We start from the raw sequence: 21882 nt of genomic DNA on the forward strand, positions 1-21882 counted from the left end.
CATATTTCACTTTAAGTTCTTAATTGAAATTTTTGTTTATTTGGCATAAAACAAAATTATCAAATGGATCTGCCTCACAAAATTCCATATTTCTTGACCATATTAGTGATTATATTAGATTATATATGAACACTAATTTTCACAAATTTTCAGAAAAAGTTGAATCAACATTCCATCAGGCATAAATGTGGCCATGTACGTGTTCTTTACGCCTTTTATTGTTCTTTTGATTCATTTTCATTTCATCAATCAATCACAAAGTCAAGTCTTCTCCCCCGTTTGTTACGCTAATGGAAAAACAATCCTATAATTGAAAACTTTTGTAGGGCATTGATTATACTGATATAACCATTATTCCTACATTCTTATTGTTTCAAATGTTTTATAATAAAAATGAAGGCATAAAAATTCATTTTTATCAAATAAAATGATTTTTCCCCTTTCATCTCTAATTTAGTCGAGTACTCTTACGAACAGTTTAATGTATACGGTTTCATGTGTAGCTTATATATTTGTATGATTTTATTGTATATAATACTCCTCTTTTCCTATTTATAAGGTATAGAGAAAATTCTTATTTGATCTCATTTATAAGATGTATAATTAAATTTTTCATATGAATGCATAATTTTTTTTGCAAACAATTTTATTTTATTTGCCATTTATTATTATGTCGATTTTATTCTCATATCGTATAATGTATATAAAATAAGCACAAAATAAAAAAATTATTAAATTTTAAGATAAAGTTAATACTACTTCTAGTTTTTTAATATCAGAGCTAGATAACTAATTTGTGAATATTAAAATGTTAGTTGAGTTAATTATTTGTAATAATATATTATTTTGCCTAAATACTCTAGTTAATCATGTGCATTAGAGTCGCTCGATCTTGGAACCTTTAATATGTGCAATCACAGTAAGAATTACTTTGAAGAAAAAAAAGGATAAATATGATAAATAAAAAGGATTATAATCTTATATTTATGATCAAATTGAATCTACAATTAGTTTTTATATTAAAGATCAAAGATAGTAATGTTTAAGGTTTTTTCCTTCTATCTCAATGAAACATGTTAAATATGATTTATAAATAAGATCGGAGAGTATATATCTCATAATAAACTTCAAAATAAATTGAGCTTCGAAATTTTGACCTCTTAATAAAAATATTTCGAATTTAAGGTTTAATAGGAAATTAAATACATGATTCACGTAACGTAACGTGTTTATACTTACACACGCAAATATCAATTTATGAATTTTTGAGACAAATTGTTCAATTTTAGTTTTAGATTTGTGAAGTCTTCAAATTTTGTCGGCTGCAACACTTCCCAATGGAATCTCAAAAATTCACCACTTGACACGCTTACAATGGACATTGACCCGTAAACTTTGGCGGACAAACGTGTTATTTGAAAAAAATTGTTTCTCGATAATTTCTTTAAATTTATGTTTTCGCCTCCCTTTATTTCTTCAAACAGAATTTGGGTCTTTCGTACCACAATACAATACATTGTTGTATGTAAATAACTAAAATTTAACCGTATAGTTATTGAAAAAATTTTAGGATTTTACGGTTAAAATTGATGTGAGAATTTTCGGCCATACATTGATCATAAAGTATTAGTAAGGGTCTCCAAATCGGGAGAAGAACATTTTCACTAACTTTTCTCTTCATTCTCTTTTCACGTAATGTCTCTGCCGTTATATTAACTTTTAATGGTTGAAATCCGAAACTACATAAAAACATTATTATAATGTTAAATGTAATAAAAAATTTAGCATTGCAAACTATTCACATCAAATTTTAATACTATAAATTTATCTATCTATTTTATTATTCAATATTTAATATTATAATAACATTTTTACTAAATAAATGTCACATGTTAAAGTGAGGAGGGAAATTAGTGAAGATGTTCCGCTTCCAAAGCTTTGCGACATGGGGTCAACCCGACATATTGAAGAGAAGAATTTATGTCATAAGGAGTCAACTCAAAAGGGTCAAGAAGATAATTTAATATTTCATTTTCTAAGAATTTATTTGGCTCTGCATTAATTTTCTTTGTTTCCCTTTCATTTCAATCATAATTAATTGGCAAAGGCAAGTCTTTTGGTCGTTTGGTACGCTAATGGAAGAGTGATCTGTAAATGAGAACTTTGTAGTGGATTTATTATAGTGATATAATCATTATTCCCCATTTCTAATTGTTTCAAATATTTTTTCTTTATAAATAGGGGCATAAACATTAAATCTTATGAAGTAAAATTTTTTTTTTTAATTTTCCCTCTTCATTTTTAATATCAAATACATCTATGATTTCTTTGTAAAATTGGGTCAACGTCTCCAATTGAAAATTTTATTAGTGAAAAAGACTTAAATGAAAGTGCCGATATTTTGTGTGTACAGAATTTGCAAAGTAAAAAATATCGGTGCTTTTTGTGTATAAAAAATTATTACGTTTTTCACACAAATAAAATTTTAAATGGAAGATCTTTTTTCCCAATTTTCTCATACTTGTATGGGTATTATTTTGTAACGTGTATTGTAAGGTATATTCAAAGGGAGGAGAAAAGTTTTACTTTCTCTATCACCATATGGATAGCTAGCCAATAACAAGAAATTTATAACTTGTTTAACGGTTTGAGTGGCATTGAAGTTAGAACCATTCAAGTCCAATTGATGATAAAGAGTTAGTGAGGGTTGGGGAAGCAACTGAAATGAGTGGATAAGATAATTTAATATTGTTTTTTACTCCTCCGGTCCTAATTATAAGACCCAATTGACTTATTTGAGAAGATTAAGGAAGTAAGTTAAGTTGGTTATTTATAATAAATAAGTGTTGTCATTCCTAAAATATCCTTGCTAATTAAGTATATTGGCTAAAACTATCATTATTAGAAGGATTATCTTGGAAAAAAATGCATAAATATAAGAGACAAAATGGATTGGGATCTTATAATTAGGACCAAATAAAAAGTCAAATTGGGTCTTATAATAAGGACCGGAGGAGTATTTGTTAACAATTTACTTGGCTGTGGGTTTTCTTCGATTATTTTTCATTTCAGCCGCATCGCAAAAGGCAAGTCTTCTTTACCCCAAAAAAGGCAAGTCTTCTTCCCCGTTTGGTACGCTTATGGAAAAATAATTCGCAACTGAAAACTTTTTAGGGCACGTATTTGTTATATATATTGATATAATAATTATTCCCTCTTTTTCATTGTTTTAAATGATTTTTTCTAAATAGGCGTATAAGCATTAAATTTTATCAAACAAAATTATTTTTTTCATTTTCCCTTTTAATTTATAGTATCAAACTTATGGTATACTATTTCTGTGTGTATATACTCAAAATCAAAATTTTGGGACAAAAATGAATTAATGGCAGCTGGACAATGAAGGACGATTTTGAAATTTCTCACTTCCAAACCTTTTAGCACGCCATTCAAATAAAGCCGAAAAAAATCTGACAAAAAATAATGCCAATTGTTTTTTGGATAATATGGTAATCTCTTATATTTTTCCCACCCTCCTTGTATTCAAATACTACCTCCTATCCTTGTTGTCAAGTGAATATTTGAATTAATTTATTTTAAGTGATTTTATATTTTCAAAATAAGTATATGAGAGGAATATGCTGTTGTAAAATGTAAAATAGATTTTTTTTAAAGTTAATTCTCTTAATAAGTCTTTCATTTTTTTAATGTCCAAGGAAACATAACTTTTTTCTTGGTAGCCTCTGCCCCTCTCTCGATATATATGATATAATGAACTTATTTTTATTTTCCTTAATTATAAAAATTTCTATTCCATTTAAAAGATATACGTAATACGTAAGCCTTCTACAAAATAAAATTGGGTAGCACAATTTTTTCTTTTATTTTTAATATTTCATTTTCATCGACCATGACAGTCTATTAATTACTACTCATTAAATAAAATTAGTTTAATTATTTTTTGCAAAAGTAATTTTTTTAATAACTTGCTAGTATACAGGCCCTTACCTTGGGAATATTATTCTATATTAAAGCTATAATACAAAGAAATATTATATTATGAGTAAGGGCTACAGTGATGTTATCAGCAAATCTGTTTGTCATGACCAACATGTCAGTGAATGTATTACGCGTTAAATAATAGAAATAAAAGACTTCACTTATAATTCTGTTATGGTAGGAAAAAATGGCTTATAATTCTATTTACAATTAGGAATTATAAGAATTAAATACACAGTGTACTAAAATTAATTTGTGTTTACAAGCCCAAAGTTTATATACTGAAACCAACCAGTTTTTAATGGTGAGAATATTTCATGTTAGTTTTTTTTTAATCAATTCTGATTATATTTTAGTTCCCATCAAATTCTTCAATCCAAGTTGGAAGAAGAAAGTGACTTGAGCCAACAACTACTATGACAAGCCTTTTATCATGCGTAGCTCTGCCTATAAAAGAAGCCTCATATGTTAGATACCATATCCTTCACTCCTTGATATTCACAGCCTCCTAACTTCGCTCATGGCATTTCGAATCACCATCTGTTTTTGCTTGTTCCTTCTTTCTCCTTCCCTTTCTTCTCTCAACCCCCCATTATGTAATTCTCATGATTCCATTGCTCTTTTTCATTTTAAAAACTCTCTCTCTCTTAATCATTCTGCTTCGATGGAGTGTGATGAGTTTAAGAACACATCTTATCCAAAGACAGCTTCGTGGGGAAATAATTCAAACTGTTGCTTGTGGGATGGGATCATGTGTGACTCCATGTCTGGTCATGTGATTGGTCTTGACCTTAGCTGTAGTTGGCTCAAAGGTCAACTCCATCCAAACAATAGCCTCTTCCGACTTTCTCATCTCCAAACACTCAACTTGGCTTACAACGATTTTAGTAGGTCTTTGATATCATCTCATTTTAGTGGTCTTTCCACTCTCATGCATCTAAACTTAAGCTATTCTGGTTTTGTTGGTGAAATTTCTCCTAAAATTGCAGAATTGTCTAAGTTGGTCTCTCTTGATTTGTCTGGGAATGGATTTTCCTCATATGATGAATGGTTAAGTTTAAGACTTGAACCATCCACTTGGAAGAAGCTTGCTCTAAACATGACTGATATGAGAGAACTTGTTTTAGATAATGTAAATATGTCTTCCACTGCACCAAGCTCCTTGTCTTTGAAGTCGCTTAATATTTTGAGTCTTAAAGATTGCAAATTTGATGGGCCTATTCCTACAAGTTTTGGGAACCTCACTCAATTAACTGATCTGAATCTTGCAACAAACAATTTTAGCGGTGAGCTTTCATTTCTTTCAAATCTTCAAAGTCTCACTTCATTGGACCTCAGTGACAATTATTTTAATGGTCTCTTGCCAAATTCCATAGGCCATTTGAAGTCTCTTGATTTTTTGGGTCTTGGGAATAACCAATTTCATGGGCCTATTCCTACAAGTTTTGGGAACCTCACTCAATTAACTGATTTGAACCTTCCAGAAAACAATTTTAGTGGTGAGCTTTCATTTCTTTCAAATCTTCAAAGTCTCACTTCATTGGACCTCAGTAAAAATTATTTTAGTGGCTTGTTGCTAGATGTGTTTGGAAATCTTTCAAATTTGAAATTTCTTGATTTCTCTGGCAACAAGCTACAAGGTAATTTTCCCGTGTCAATTTTCACCCTCATAAATCTTTCTTATTTGAGTCTATCATCAAATAACTTGAGTGGCTCTATTAATTTTTACCAATTTTCCAAGCTTCAAAATCTAGAACATCTTTATCTTTCAAGTAACAAGTTTCTCTCACTTGCCTCTGATAATAATCTTAACTACACCATTCCCAATCTTGAGGCCTTATATTTAGATTCTTGTCATATCACTATCTTTTCGAAATTCGTTGGCCTTCCAAATTTGCAGGAGTTATATCTTGATGATAATAAGTTGCAAGGTCTTCCTGAGTCAATTTTTGGTTTCCTAAATCTTTCCCATCTAAGTCTGTCATCAAATAATTTGAGAGGCCCTATTAGTCTTCATCAATTCTCAAAGCTTCAAAATCTAGAATATCTTGATCTTTCAAACAACAAGTTTCTCTCACTTAGCTCTCATAATGATGTCCACTATACCATTCCCAATCTTACAATGTTAGATCTATCCTCTTGCAGCATCAATGACTTTCCTAAACAATTAGAAAGCCTTCAAAATTTGAAGTGGTTAAATCTTTCCAATAACAAAATTCGTGGAGATATTCCCCAATGGTTTAATAATGTGGGGAATGGTTCTTTGGAATTTTTGGATCTCTCTCATAATAACTTGACATCAGTTGAACATCTTTCAATGAGAAACTTGATGTCTCTTGATCTCAGCTTCAACTTGTTGCTAGGAAATCTTCCAATTCCATCATTTGATGTTGCATTCTTTTCAGTGTCCAACAACAAATTAAGTGGACACATTTCTTCCTCATTTTGCAATGCAAGCTCACTTGAGATACTCAACTTATCCCACAACAACTTGTCAGGCCACATCCCAAAGTGCCTTGTTGCTCTCCCAGATCTTGAGAGTTTAGATCTGCAGTTGAATAATTTTGTCGGATCTATACCAGACAATTTTTCTAGGGGCATTTATTTGGAATCTTTGCATTTGAACAACAATCAATTTGAGGGATGGTTGCCTTTATCTTTAACCCATTGCAAGCAGTTACAAATTTTAGATGTGGGAGCAAACAAGATCAATGACAAATTTCCTAATTGGCTTGAAGGCTTACCAGAGCTACAGGTACTCATTTTAAGAGATAATAAGTTCTATGGTGCCATTCATAGTTCCAACACCAAACATCCTTTCCCCATGTTAAGAATTTTCGATGTTTCCAACAATCGCTTTAGCGGATCTTTGCCAACAACATACATCAAGGAATTTAAAGGAATGATGAATGTTGACTTTGTTTCAGCCACACTAGATTACTTGGAAATCCGTAAGACATTTTATTATTATCAAGAATCAGTGATGATCACATTGAAAGGTGTTGATTTGGAGTTGGTAAAGATCATAACTACATTCACATCCATTGATATGTCAAAAAACATGTTTGATGGAGAGATTCCACATGTTATTGGTGAGCTACATTCACTTAAGGGGCTTAATCTCTCCCACAATAAAATCACTGGTCCGATTCCTCAATCCATTGCAAACTTGACAAACCTAGAATCGTTGGATTTATCATCAAACTTGCTTAAAGGTGAGATTCCTCTTGCACTAGCAAATCTCAACTTTCTTGAAGTTTTGAATCTTTCACAAAATCAGCTTGTCGGAGAAATACCAAGAGGTAAGCAATTTGATACATTTTCACAATATTCTTTTGAGGGAAATTTAGGACTGTGTGGATTTCAATTGTCAAAAGCATGTAATCATGATGAAGGGAAATTGCCACAACCAACTTCATCAAGTAATGACAAATTTGGATTTGGTTGGAAACCAGTGGCTTTGGGATATGGATGTGGGATGGTGTTTGGAATATTCATGGGTCAAATTGTTTTCTTAACTGGAAAACCTAAAGGGCTTGTCAGAATTTTTCAAGCTAGGCCTAAGAAACAAGCAAAAAAGACAAGGAAAAGAGCCCATCGGAATCCAAGAAGAGTGAATTAGGCACAAAATGTGGCTTCATGTGATATATTGTGTCATCCTTTTTTTTTCCATGTTTCCACTATGGTTATTATTTCATGTTTCTTAAATATCTTGTCAGTGATTGGAATGTAATGTACTGTATATTTTAATGATTGTCTTTCCCTTTTTTTTTTTTAATGAATTTCAAGTGATTTGCGTTCATTTGTATGCTATGTACTATTTGATCATCATGTGAATAAAATTTTCCACGTATTAGCAACTTTTTTTCTTTCTGATACAGACATGTCATCAACTTATGTTATTTGAATTAATTATCAACCGTTCAACCTTTCTCATTTAATTAATGATTTAAAGAAACTTTTAGTTTGTTCGTTGTTCTATTAAAGGATTGTAGGTTTTTATAAATATGTGAAAATCACTTTCTACTTCGAGACTTTATGATCGATATATGATTGTTCAGAATAATGCTGCAAGCAGGAATTTAAAATAAGCAAAATGATTTTATTTCAAATTTTAAACTCTTAACCATTTTTTTTGTTTTTGCCAAACTCTTAAAATTGAAAATATGACAATGCAAAACACGAGCCTCAATTGCTTTATTTCTTAACAGTTAGCATTTAACTAGGCTCATCCTCTCATGAAAACCTTAGGCCTAAAAGCATTTTAGCCCATCAACGACATCGTGACCCCTTTTTTGGTAAGTTCATAAATTCTTCAGCTCGTTTTTTTACCCCTTATTCAGATTGAGAGAAAATCAAAGAGAAAAAAAAATTAGATAAAAAAAATGGAGAGAAATCAGTTTTTTTTCTTACTTGGATATGAGAGAAAATATGGGAGGAAGGAACCCCTTGCTTGGATTAAAATAAAATTAGGGAGGAAAGAAAACTAGAGAAGAAAATATGAAAAGAAATGAGTTTTCTAAATATCAATGTAATGAATCATTTCAAAATTGATTCTAATTCAATTGATCCTCATCCTAATGAAATTCATTTAATTGATACATTTATCCACCAACTCAACATGGGCACAAGATTTTTCAGGATTAGATAGGAGAGAAAATATGGGAGGAAGAAAAAGTGAGAAAAAATAAAATAAACTCTATATCTCATTTTCTCTCCAAATATGGGCAGACTTAGGGGGAAAAAAACAAGATTTTCTTGATTGTCCCTCCTTTCTCTTCCTCTCACATTTATTTTCTTTTATTATATTAAAAAAAATTATTCACTTTTTATTTTTTATCTTGCAAGAATATTTTTATTAAATAATTTGCTTTTAAAATATAATACTATGCAAATATATATAAACCAAATAATTTGATTTGAAATTATTTGATGATGCTAACGTTAGTATAATATTCATATTGCAATAGTTAATTTGATTTAATTTTAAATATGATATATTTTGATAAACATATTTTAGTTATGTAGATATTTACTCATTTTCTTTCCTCTCTATTCTTCTTTCATCTATCCAAGCAAGAAGATGATAACATCTTCTCTCTAGTTCTCTCATACCAACTTTTCTTCTCATTCAAACAGAATAGAAAAGTGGGGGAGAAAATAAAATAGGCAACACGTCTCATTTGCTCTTCAAATTTTCTTTTTATATATTGAGAGGTTTGGGAAGGAAAATAAGATTTTTGTGACTTTCCGTCCTCTCTCTTACTCTCCCTATTTATTTATTTTATTATATTCAAAAGATTATTCACTTTTTATTAAATAATTTGGTTTTACAATATGATAATATAAATATATATAAATCAAATAACTTGATTTTAAATTATTTGATGATGCTAATGTTAGTATAACATTCCTATTGCAATATTTAATTTGTCATAATTTTAAATATGATATATTTTAATAAGAATATTTTAGTTATTTAGATATTTGCTTATTTTTTCTTTCTATTTTCTCACGTCTATCCAAACAAAAAAGATGATAACATTTACTCTTTAATTTTTCCTTCTCCCTATTTTACCAGTTTTGTGTTTCACTGTTTCATTTGACATCATTAAAATCCAATAAAAAATAAGGGTCAATGAAATATTGTAAATACGAAGTAGGAAAGAGGACTAAAAGAAAAGTATAATAAGTGCTTCAATCCACCAATTTCTCCCAAAAAACTAATTTTCAAGTACGTGTGTATATATATATATATATAGCTATATATATAGAAGTTCATTCATCTTTTTTTCCCCTCATTTTCCTCCCAATTTTCAAGTCCTTCAAAAACTTCAACCAAGTTAATTCAAACAATCAAATGATCATAATTAAAAAGAGGGTTTTAAACTAAACCGCCCACCGAGCCTTTATACAAGGGTGTCCCAAATTGTGCGGTGAATATATCTTTTAAAAAATACAAGGTGTTGATTCAGCACTACTTGGACAATTAGGGGTTCCGAGGATATGAGGCTTTCTTTCTTTGTTTTTTTTCCCCCAGATACATGAGTCTTTCTTTATAAGGCTTGTTTTATTTTTAATTTTTGTAAAGTTTGCGTGAGAGAATGCAAAGAACTGTAGAAAAAATAACAGCAAGAGACGTTTTTCAATATTCTTGCCATAGTTGTAAATGTAAGAGTTAACTCTTAAATTGATATCTCAATATATTTTTGTCTCCAAAATTTATAAATATTTTAAAGTTATCGATTGCATATTAAAGAGAATTTTTATTCCTGGGATGATGACCAAAAGGATATTTTTGAAAAATTAAAACATATTTATTACCAATAATTAACTTAATAAATTTGTTTGATATATATAAATTAGTTATTTGGCTTTACCATTTAGGACCAAAAGAAATAGTTCTTAATATAAGAGTTTGTTTAACTTTTATTTTGATCATAAATATAATACTCTAATTTATTTTGTCTCTTATATTTATTTATTTTTTTAGAGTAGTCCTTATAATAATGGTTGTTCTAACCAATACACTTGATTAGCAATAATATTTCAGGAAAGATCATATCTATTTATTACAAATAACTAACTTAATTAGTTTTGTTAATTTACTCAAATTAATCAATTAGCTTTTATATTAAGAACCAAAGGTAGTATTATTCTCTTAAGTGGTTATAAACATTTGAATGTTTTATGATGGGAATATTAGCCAAATGCGAAATAAATTTAATTATATAAAAATTAAAATTTCAAATCTTGAATTCAAATTGAAACTTTTTCAATATGAATAACATTGAATGGTGATTAAAACCAACAGAAGGAATACTTGTTATTTGATGGCAAAAGAAAAAGAAATACTAGTTATTTAAATTTTTTTTTTGCCAGCGAAATACTTGTTATTTAAATGATTACATAATTTGATCAGTAAATTTATTTAGTAACATTTTTTGAAACAAAAAGCAAATCTTGAAACATAAATACTGTTACGTTAAATCTTAAAACTAGAGTAAAATACTATAACGGGTCGGATAAAATTCAACGGGTTTAACGACCGGCGAAACGCAGCGCGACTATGAACTCTGACGAATTTCACTCTGCAGATCTCGTGCGAAAATCTTCATCCTTGCTTCAGAGGAGAAGAAACAGAGTCAGTGGATTTGAGTTTTGAAACCCTAGCTGAAATCGGCATCTCAAACGAAGATCGGGTGCTCAAATGCCCGTTACTCTTTTTCAGTTTTGACCAACGATCATGTAATTTCTCCCACTTTCTGTGAATTCCTTATCACTATCATAGCATAGCTGGTAATCGCGTAATCTAGTTCGGATCCTTACGATTCGAAGCTAAGTTTTATGAGATGACTTTTGGAACTGTTATTCTCTGCATAATTGGGATCAATTCTGTATGTTAAAGATTTAGCTCCGGGGTGAGATCATGACCATAATGACTTTTGGTCACTTTATGATGTTTTATGGTGTAGAGGCAGACTGGCTATCTGGGTAGTAGAAAATGCACCGTGGTCCAGTGGCAGTGGAGGAGCAATTGCTACAGAGAGCTATTAAAGAAGAATGCCCTTGGGAAAACCTTCCAAAACGACTTCAAGTCACTCTTTCTTCTAAAGAAGAATGGCATAAAAGGTGAGATTAACCTCATTAACGTCCTTCTAAATCTATTGCTTTTGTTTTCTTGCCTCTATGAGTTGTTTAATTTAGTTACCTGACATAGATGTCACTGTCCAAACAGCATCCTTAAATGGGTTTCTTTTTCAAATGCATTTTTAAAGGTCCTTATTTCTGTTTCTGGCCCTGGAAATTTAATGCAGGATTATAGAATACTGCATAAGGAAGAGACTCCAATGGAATAACTGTTTTGCTCGCAAAGTTTGTAAAGAAAGTGAATATTATGAAGAGATGATGCGTTATTTGCGGAAGAACTTGGCTGTATGTGCTCTATAGAAATTCTAGTTGACTCATATTTCCGAAAATGTGCGTCAAATGCATCGCTAAATTGTGCTATGGTTTTTGTTTAGATGATCAGAAAAGTTTGATGATGGATTTTGCTAGTAGAGAAAAGGCTGCAATTGTTTTAGTGAACGGAAATATTTATCAATTTTTAGCATCGCCATTAAATGTCATTCAAGTTTTTATGCCTTGAATAGTATTTTTGAATACAGATCTTAGTTTTTTCCCTTATTTTTAGTATTAGTTCATGATATATTATATTTAATTGTCTTTTTACCAAAAGGAAAATATCTGTTTTCTATGACTCCTCATATTTGAAAAAAAAGAAATTAAGTTAACATATAACTAGAATTGATTGGATGTTGTGTGAGGCCCTCAATTTCTTGTGCTTTTGTTGTAGGAAATTTGGATTTAATGAGCTTCTCCTTTTCTTTTGTTTTTCTACCTGCAGCTATTTCCTTATCACCTTGCAGAATACATCTGCTGCATAATGAGAATCTCGCCTTTCAAATATTATTGTGATATATTATATTTAATTGTCTTTTTACCAAAAGGATGATATCTGTTTTCTATGACACCGCATATCTGAAAAAAATGAAATTAACCTAGCATATAACTAGAACTGTTCGGATGGTGTGTGAGGCTCCCAATTTCTTGTGCTTTTGTTGTAGGAAATGTGCGTTTAATGAGTTTCTCCTTTTCTTTTGTTTTTCTACTTGCAGCTATTTCCTTATCACCTTGCAGAATACATCTGCCGCATAATGAGAATCTCGCCTTTCAAATATTATTGTGATATAATTTTTGAAGTAATGAAAAATGGTAACTTCTCTATTCACAATTCTCAAGTGAATTGTATCTTCCGTTGGGTCTTGTTCTTTTTTTTCTTTTTGGGTACATAGGTTGAACTGTTGGAATCTTTTCATGTCAGATCTGTCATTTTGTTACTTGGTCTTGTTTGCGGCAATTGAAAGCTTCTTGATTACCAGATGGATGCTGTTTGTATGAATTGGTGGTGTATCTATTTCTTAAGTTGCTAGTGGAGGGGTATTTTTTTGTTGGTTTTTAATGCTTATTCCAGTATTAAGTTTACATTTTCAAATGAATGCGTTTAGGGTCCATACTTGTTGATAGGAACCTAAGTGAGGCGGGGAACTCTTGTCCGCAACTTGGTTATTGAGGCAGAAGAACTACCCTACTTAACTCTCCAATTGATCCATAATAGTTGATATGAGACTTTGACATCTTGTAGCACCTTGGTCCTTCTCCATTGGCCATCCTTGGAAACTTGATGTCCTGAATGGCTACACTTAACAGCACTTTATTCAGCCCTTCACCTGCCAGAAACCTTCGCAAGTAGCCTTTTTCTAGAGACTTTAATCACCAGCTTTGATACCAAATGATGATTCCCAATTGGATAGGACAAACCTCCTCTAAAATTTAGTCAATGAGATGAGGAAACTACCCTTCTTAAGCATCCCATTGAGCAGTGGATGCTATTCAATAGTGGATCAAGGCAGCCCATAGTATCTTACTCCCTATCACTGGTAGTACAAGATGAAATATTCAAAAGGCTTGGGATCCCGGGTAGCCACAAAATGAACCATGCTGAAGGGGTTAATGGTTAACCAGTAGCCACAAAATGAACTCTTTCGTGTGCCCCTTTGGTTCAAAGCATATTGTATTTAAATGATATTGGTGTGTCATAGATGAACCATGGTGAAGTAAAATAAAAGGGAAGGTGAGAGGAAGCTTTAAGGAAAGAGATGACTTGAGGCAAGTATATTGCTAAAAGCAATTGTCCTAGGTATCCTTGCTGACAACATTATTATTTTGCCCTCTTTCCTTTCCTTTTTTCGTTTGGGGATCTGCTTCTACAATTATTATTATTATTAGGACAGAAACAATAAATACAGCCATTACAATAGTTATATTTGTGACCTTTGCTTTTGCCATTAAGCCTTTTGTTGGACCTGTAGCTAAGGGGCACCAGTAACTAACGTTTCGGCAAAGGTGTGATGTGTGTGATTGTGAGACAGAGAAGGGCTGCAAGTTGTATATATTCAGGGCTGAGTGTTAGTCTGTAGTACTTACTATGACCTACATGCTAGTGAGATTAGTCTTACCTTGATGAGATTTTCAGAGCAGTTTCTATCAACTTTTTGTCAGATTTCATCATTTTATGCTTAGAAGATTTCATCATATCAATGATTTAGTTTATATGTTTGTTTGCATATGTAACATCTTGACATATGCATAATCTACAAGATTTATTATTCACTAATGGATGGATCATATTATGTACCCGTATTTTTCTTGCTCCCCTGGTTTGATTGTTTACTGTAAGCTTTGTATTTATGTATGATGTCAAAAGTATGTTTCTGTCAAAGATGGCCTTTAAAAGCTTGCACCATTTTTTAATTGTTTGCAGAACAACCTTACGACAGCATCCCAAATTTTAGCGCTGCGGATGCCCTAAGACTCACAGGAATTGGGAGAAATGAATTTATTGATATAATGAATAAGTGCAGATCTAAGGTACTGCAATGATTTTCCTTTGTTTAATAATATACAAAAATAGAAATGATGCTTGGATTCCGTGTATACTTCCTGATCTTTAGTTTTCATCTTTAATGAAATATGGTAAATTAAGGGAGTCAAAAGAAAAACTTACCTTTTGCAAAATGAATGTCTTCATGAAAAAGTAGGAATGGTCTTCAGACATGCAGCCACTTCTGTCCACAATAATATGCCTTCCAGCAGACTTGCAAGCATGAAAGCTTTTTTCCCCTTGTCTTCTTATCTCACCTGTCATTTCCTTTTTTGGAGTAACCAGAAAATCATGTGGAAACTGAACAAGTCAATTGCAAGAGAACTTTTACCAACACAGCCTGTGGATTTCCCAATTGAACCCTGGTGGGGAATCTGTCTTGTGAACTTTACCTTGGAAGAATTTAAGGTGAGGCCTGTCTTTGATCTTAATAAAGTGGAAGTTCGCTTGGCAGTGTTGATTGTTTTGTTAATTTAGGAATGTGAATTTTTCCTTCACATTCCTAGATTGATAGAGCATAATGGCATCATGCAATCTTTGTAGTCAACCCTACCTAGGGGAATAAGGCTTATTATTGTCGGGTATTTTTTTTGGTTGACTTTCTCACCCTTTTTTTGCCTTTATAGAAACTCTCAGAGGAGGAAGCAGCTACTATAGACAAAATTTGTAAAGAAGAAGCAAATTCGTTTATTCTGTTTGATCCTGACATAGTAAAGGGTCTCTATAGACGGGGATTGATATATTTTGATGTTCCTGTATACCCTGATGACCGATTCAAAGGTGTGTTCTCTATATTTAATATTTATTTTTTATTCCTTGCTTTAAATGATTAGATTCTATATTATTTAAAGGGAGGGGTATGGGAATATGTATAATATATATTTCTAAATTTTAGGATATGAGTGTGATTATCTTAAGTTTTTAACAAGTATTTCTAATGTAAGATAAAGATATTATAGCAATCAACAAAAAATATTAAGATTTTTTTTTTGTTGATAAAAATTGTAATACAAAATGTTAGAATAGGTTATATGTATCATGAAGTACAGTACGTGTATCGTATTGGATACAAGTATGGTTACTTTTTTGGAGTATGTGTGCTTAATTGCTAAACATGTTCAGTTTGGCATAGTTTTATAAGTATGTAACATATGCAAGCATAAATGTAGAAAATCTATGTTTATGATAAGATTTTTAATTTATAATGGTTCAGTTTCCAGGCTTGAAGGTTTTGTTTCCAACAGGGAGCAGTCTTATGAAGATCCTATTGAAGAGTAATGAAGTTGTTTCAATTTTCAGTTCCATCCTTTTTGTTTAAAATGTTATTTCCATTAAAAGAGTCTAAGTTGGAAGCTTATTTTCCAGGTTACTTTATGCGGTCTTTGTTGTTTCAAGTGAGAATGCAACTGTTGCTGAACTGGCAGCTACGCTACAGGCCGATTTATCTCAATTGCAGGCCGCTGCATCTTTTGTATGCCGATTGGGATGGGCAACAAAAGTAATTGATCCATCAGCTATTCTTCAAGATATTAGCATACCTGCTTCTCCTCGAAGTGTAGTCAGTGATGAAGAGGGTTCTCATGCTAGTCTGGGTTCTGAGAATATGCTTGTTGATAATGATACGAATCAACAAGATGTTTCAGGACCAGGGAACTATGGTCTTCGTTCAGCCTATACGCGTGTTGCTTTCATAGTTGATGCTAACATTACATCCTATTTAATGATGGGTTCTGTTTCGCCAGGTTTGTTCATTTTCATATCCCCACTTTGTTTTCCTTAAAGCCTAAATTCTTTTTCTAAAGTTCTGGGATATGTTTCTGACTTGTTGTTTGTACTGTCAGTTGTTTTGAGTGGGAAAATGAAAGGTCACAGTAAGCCCATTCTTAGATTTTTGATGGCGTATTTTTGATACTATGGCGGAAAGCCATCATAATTAGGTGTCTCCTCCAGATATGTGGATAAACACCTAAAAACCCCCTTAGGTGTTTTATCATTTATTTTATATTTCGTATGTAAATCTAGTTTGGTGTATGTATCTTGAATGCTGTCTTTTCCATTTTCTGTCAAATTTAAACACGCTTCAGATTGATTTTTCCAGTCCAACAATTCCAACAATTCATTTCTGTCCTTGAGTCTTAATAGCGTCTGATGGTACCATGCAATCATGTTTTCTAAACTTCCAATGTACGTTAGCTTTGTTTTTATGTGAGTGCATTGAAGCTCATGATAGTGTCCAATCTCTCGTCCCAGAATCTTGCTTTATAGGGATAGATGGCAATTCGATAGGAATATGGATGTGAAACCTGGGGTTCTGTAACTGATTCCAGAAATTGTAGTAAACAAAAATGGGAATGAAAATTACAGGATGCTAAGATCAAAAATATTTCTCGGCATAATCACAAGAATATTGGAACAATGGTGCAGCCAACTTCCTGCATTGGTTTATTTGAAAGGAAAAAAAAAAAAAAAAGCCTTCCTGCATTGGTTTGCTCTTTTGATAATGTACTCAGTGTTAGATAGCAGATTGATCACAACTGCTTGAATGGCTTGACGAGAGGCATGGTTGAATGTTACGTGGGACATGTATTGTAGTATGCATGCAGGATTTTGTTGGGAAAAATAAAGGTAGAAACTGAGCTTTAACAGCTAGTATTGGCCAAAGAACCCCTTCATTTTGTCGTCAATTTTTTCCTACTAATGGTTTCTTAATGCTCAATGCAAAAACTGATCCTCTTCATGCTACTTTGTGTCAAGATGTCGTCATCTTGGCATGAATGACACACATGTTAGGACTTTCATTTCAATGCCTGTTTTGGGTTGTTTTTCTTTGACAGGAGGCTTTTCTATTTGTTTGGTTTTTCGCGAGTGATTTCACGAAAAACTGTGCTGAAGAATTTGCAAAGACATGAGCTTGTTCCTTCTTGTTCTTGTCCTCTTTTAAAAGTACATGTTTAACAGAGTTCGGATAAGCTGAGGCTGAAATACCAGCGTTTTATTTTTAATTTTTGCAAGATCGAAACAACTTATGAAGGAATCCAGACGAACCAACTACGAATTATTAAATGAAGATCCATGAATAACTTTATCTTAATCTTTACCACGTCCACCAGTCATTCTGGTGAAACTTAATTTGATTATGGAAATGGAGACATCAAGGATCAAGTTCATCAGTCTAACCCTAAATTCATTGACATTGAGGCTCTAATTGTCAAGGGACACGTCAGATTAAAAGGCTAAACTGTTAGATGAATGCCCATGAATTGCTATGTTGTGATCTGAGTCCCAAAGCTTGCAAAAAAGGGTTGTTATGCCTAAGCAGTTTTAGCAAGCCTTTCTGTTTCACTGTCAATAAGGTCATGAGTTTGTTAGTCCTCTGCCTTCCCATGTGTGTGAGAATTCGTTTGATTTTTTTAAATATGTTTGAAGTCTCTGACAAAAATCTCTCCTCTGTGTGAAATTTGTTAAGGGTTGAAATCTCATGCTGTTACACTCTATGAAGCGGGAAAATTGGGTCATGCTAGCATTGCTGATCTTTGCAAGGATCTAAGTACCTTGGAGGGTGCAAAATTTGAGGGTGAACTACAGGAATTTGCAAATCATGCTTTTAGCTTGCGATTGGTACTAGAATGTTTACAATCAGGTGGACTTGCTACTGATGCAAAAGTGGAGGAAAAATTTGACAGCATGGGTATGCTAACTTCAAGCAATGATGAGTCAGCTTCTCTAATATCTGAAACATCCTTGGCTGATAAATCAGGTGATTCCAGTATCACAGAGTCCAGGAAGGACAGTGATCATTTGTCAAATTTGGATAAAAAGAAGCATGAGGATGCTCTTGCTTCCTCTGAACCTACTTCTAGCAACACACTTGATGGAACTCCTTCTACCACATTGGAAGATGACGTTAGTCATAAGCAAGAAGCCAGTGAATCTCATGCCAATCTCCTGAATAATGAGAAAATAATAGCAGCTGATGCGTCGGATGTTGGAGCAGAAATATTAAAGCGGAAAAAGAAATATCGTGTGGATATTCTCCGCTGTGAAAGCTTGGCCTCTCTTGCACCAGCTACTCTAGATCGTCTGTTTCTTCGTGACTATGATATAGTTGTGTCAATAGTGCCTCTTCCTTATTCATCAATTCTTCCTGGACCTGCAGGCCCTGTTCATTTTGGTCCTCCCTCTTATTCTTCTATGACTCCTTGGATGAAACTGGTATTGTATTCAACGGTAGCTTGTGGGCCATTGTCAGTTGTACTAATGAAAGGACAATGCTTGCGCATGCTTCCTGCCCCCTTGGCTGGATGTGAGAAGGCCCTTATATGGTCTTGGGATGGTTCCACCGTAGGAGGGTTGGGAGGGAAGCTTGAAGGAAACTTAGTGAAGGGAAGTATACTCTTGCATTGTTTAAATTCACTTCTTAAACATTCAGCTCTGTTGGTGCAACCTCTCAGTAGATGTGATCTTGATGATTCTGGAAATGTGATTACTATTGATATCCCTCTGCCGCTAAAAAATTCTGACGGCTCCATTGCTCCAGTAGGAAAAGAGTCAGGTCTATGTGAAGCAGAAAACTCAAAGCTGAATTGTCTGTTGACTGATTTGGCGAACAAGATGGAATTGTGGACAGTTGGTTACATTCGCCTGTTGAAATTATTTAATGGAAAAGAAACAGATCATTTGCCACCTAAAGAAAAGTATGAATGGGTTCCACTAAGTGTGGAGTTTGGGATTCCTCTATTTAGTCCAAAGTTGTGCGATAAAATATGTAAGAAGGTGGTTTCATCAGACTTCCTTCAAACTGGTTCATTTAGTGAATACCATGATGCAATGCAAAGCTTAAGGAAAAAGTTGCGGGACATTTGTGCTGAATACCAAGCAACAGGTCCTGCTGCAAAGCTTCTGTATCAGAAAGAGCAGGCTAAGGATTCTTCTCGACAACTTATGAACTATGCTAGTGGAAGATGGAACCCACTTTTGGACCCTTCTTCTCCGATTTCAGGGGCGTCAAGTGAGCATCAGAGATTAAAACTTGTTAATAGACAGCGCGGGCGAACTGAAATTTTGAGCTTTGATGGCAACATTCTTAGGTTTGTCTAGACTTTTGCATTCACTTATTCCTTCAATGCCAAATGCTCTCTCATAAAATAGCAAACAATATTTTCTCCTGGACCTTTCTTTAAGCTAATCAGATGATGAAACTTTTCTTTGATTCTTGTCATTCTATATGTTCCTTTGTCTTTGTTTTTAAGTTTTTCAGATGATTTTGATTTTTTTTAAATGACAATATTTTATGCCAAGTGCAGTGATAGAAATAGTAAGAAACCAAATCTAGCTCTTTCCACTTTGCAGGCTCATAATTTAATTTTGCTTACCACCCAAGTCTCTAAAGCCGTATGATTTTGAATGGTGCATGCAGATCTTATTCCTTAACAGGTTATGATGATATCACAAGGCCTGCTGGAGAATCCCCTCAAGGAAATAATACGAATAGAACTGAGCCAGATGAAAATGACAGTAAAGAAGTAGTCCTTCCCGGTGTAAATCTTATTTTTGATGGATCTGGTTTGCACCCCTTCGATATAGGTGCTTGCCTGCAGGCTCGCCAACCTATTTCCTTAATATCAGAGGCAGCAGCTGCTTCAGCATCTGCAGTAAAATAGATCTGCTGATATTCGTGCTCACAAAAGGCAATGCTAGCAAGTTCCTTGGCAGTGTTATTGCTACTGTCTGGTCTGTGTGCGTCTTCGAGATTTGATCATTATGCACAAACTTTGGGCTTATGTTGAAGGTAAATTTAGTCCCTGACTGTTAATAATCGTGATTATCATTGACCAGCTTTTGAGGATTTTGTTTACCCTCCTCCTCCCATTAAAAGAATGGATGGTGAAGGAGAAAACAAGAGAGTTTGGGGAAGTTCCTAGGTGTTTATTTCAAGGTTTCCCGATAATGGAACTTTTTTGAACAACCCGATCATGTAATTCTAAAACCGCAAAAATTTTTTTACTAGAAAAATTTATTGCAGATGTGTAGAAACTAGATTGTGGGTTTAGTTTGAATTATGATTGAAGTTGATCTTGAAGTCTAGACAAGAAGTATTATTCAAAACATATAGAACTGTAGTTCTTAACTGGTATTATGAGAACGCAAAATGTATTTTCCATTGAAAACCCTTATTGATACCATCTTCAATATAAGCTGGTCCTCTTTTAATTTAATTCCATGCTCTCTTATTGCCTATATATGCCCAACATATTACTCCCTGGGTAGATTATGTTCAATTATGTAGTTGAGAAAAAGATTGATAATGGTGAATTTCTGTTATAGGTACTGATTTATAACCTGCTGTGGGGAAGGAAACGAAGCTGTGTTCAAGAAAGAAATGGAGATTTGATGTATTTGTTTGCTGGAGTGTATTTTACTATTGACGGGAATGTTTTTTAGATGTTCATAGTCACAAATTAAAAAATGGGCAATTGATAGTCAATTATGATTCAGGAAACATTTGGCCTGATGAAATATTTGATCTCCACGGTTGTAAACATTTTTTTTCTCATGATCATTTGATTGTATCATTTTTTTTCTTTTTATGTGCATAAAAATAGATAACTGAAAATAGATAACGTTGAGTATTCAATACACGAATTTTTGGAGGTGAATTCAGCTTTCTCTTTCCCTTTTTTTCACCTCCTTTTGTGAAGTTTGTGTACGGTGTGCATTTCTGTAGTCGAAGACGTATATTGATAATTTTATTTGCCGTGGCCTATGGTGATGATAGAAGACGCATCCTAACAATCTGGCAAAGGAGGTCCAGTGGCACCAGTTGTGTTTTCGTGCCAGTAACCCCAAGCATTATGCCTTTCGCTAAAGGTAAAAAATTCTGTCAGTCGAGGGCAGATTGATTTAAAATTTTAAGGCTAAAGTACATCAGTTTCTTTTTTGAAGTTTCTGGGTGCAAGTTTAGATATTTGGGATCAATCATACATACATTAAGCTTTAATGAGACAACAAGAATTGGGATAGTGGAAATGAAGATATTGAGATGCTTATGCATGGATGTACAAGAAAAGATGAGTTTCATATAAAGTGATTTGGATCTGTATATACTGTTTGAGGTAGTGGTTGGCAAAGAAGGGTATTTTAAAAGAAATAATCATAAATGCTTCAATATTTTTCAAAAAAAAGAAATTTCTTAGATCTTGAGCCATGAAAACCTCTCCAAAAAAAAAATCCTATAATTTGAAACAGAGGTAGTACTAGAGACATGACAGTACCAAAATAATCTTTTAAAGGCATAAACTTCTAGTTAAAGGCAAATGAATATAATCTTTGACAGCATAAATATGAATAGAAGAAGTACAGGACGGAAGATGAGAAATGGG

The 21882-nt window shown here is 32.9% G+C and overlaps 2 protein-coding genes across 6 annotated transcripts in view; both read left to right on the plus strand.

Moving 5' to 3' along the window:
* Positions 1-21159, plus strand: part of LOC114755609 (protein FAM91A1) — a 52989-nt gene extending 31830 nt beyond the window's left edge. Inside the window, exons 1-13 of one of the 5 annotated variants that reach the window (XM_028944491.1) lie at positions 6724-6754; positions 11097-11247; positions 11475-11631; positions 11817-11934; positions 12678-12774; positions 14384-14490; positions 14789-14911; positions 15130-15283; positions 15717-15777; positions 15869-16245; positions 17970-19590; positions 19920-20291; positions 20828-21159. In XM_028944491.1, coding sequence (XP_028800324.1) covers positions 11504-11631; positions 11817-11934; positions 12678-12774; positions 14384-14490; positions 14789-14911; positions 15130-15283; positions 15717-15777; positions 15869-16245; positions 17970-19590; positions 19920-20163 — 3030 coding nt within the window. In that variant the 5' untranslated portion in view covers positions 6724-6754; positions 11097-11247; positions 11475-11503 and the 3' untranslated portion in view covers positions 20164-20291; positions 20828-21159. Of the gene's footprint in view, positions 1-6723; positions 6755-11096; positions 11248-11474; positions 11632-11816; positions 11935-12677; positions 12775-14383; positions 14491-14781; positions 14912-15129; positions 15284-15716; positions 15778-15868; positions 16246-17969; positions 19591-19919; positions 20292-20827 lie in introns of those variants that run through there. The other 4 variants (XM_028944492.1, XM_028944493.1, XM_028944494.1 and 1 more) reach the window with 4 other exon arrangements.
* LOC114755611 (receptor-like protein 34) lies at positions 5270-7863 on the plus strand. The gene has a single exon (XM_028944496.1). It carries the CDS (start codon positions 6122-6124, stop codon positions 7619-7621), a length of 1500 nt encoding a protein of 499 aa, XP_028800329.1. The 5' UTR covers positions 5270-6121; the 3' UTR covers positions 7622-7863.
* Positions 21160-21882: the final 723 nt, after the last annotated feature.

This window comes from Neltuma alba, unplaced genomic scaffold, assembly GCF_004799145.2.
Source record: "Neltuma alba isolate B1F8T4 unplaced genomic scaffold, ASM479914v2 tig00010294_pilon, whole genome shotgun sequence".
Classification (NCBI taxonomy): domain Eukaryota; kingdom Viridiplantae; phylum Streptophyta; class Magnoliopsida; order Fabales; family Fabaceae; genus Neltuma; species Neltuma alba.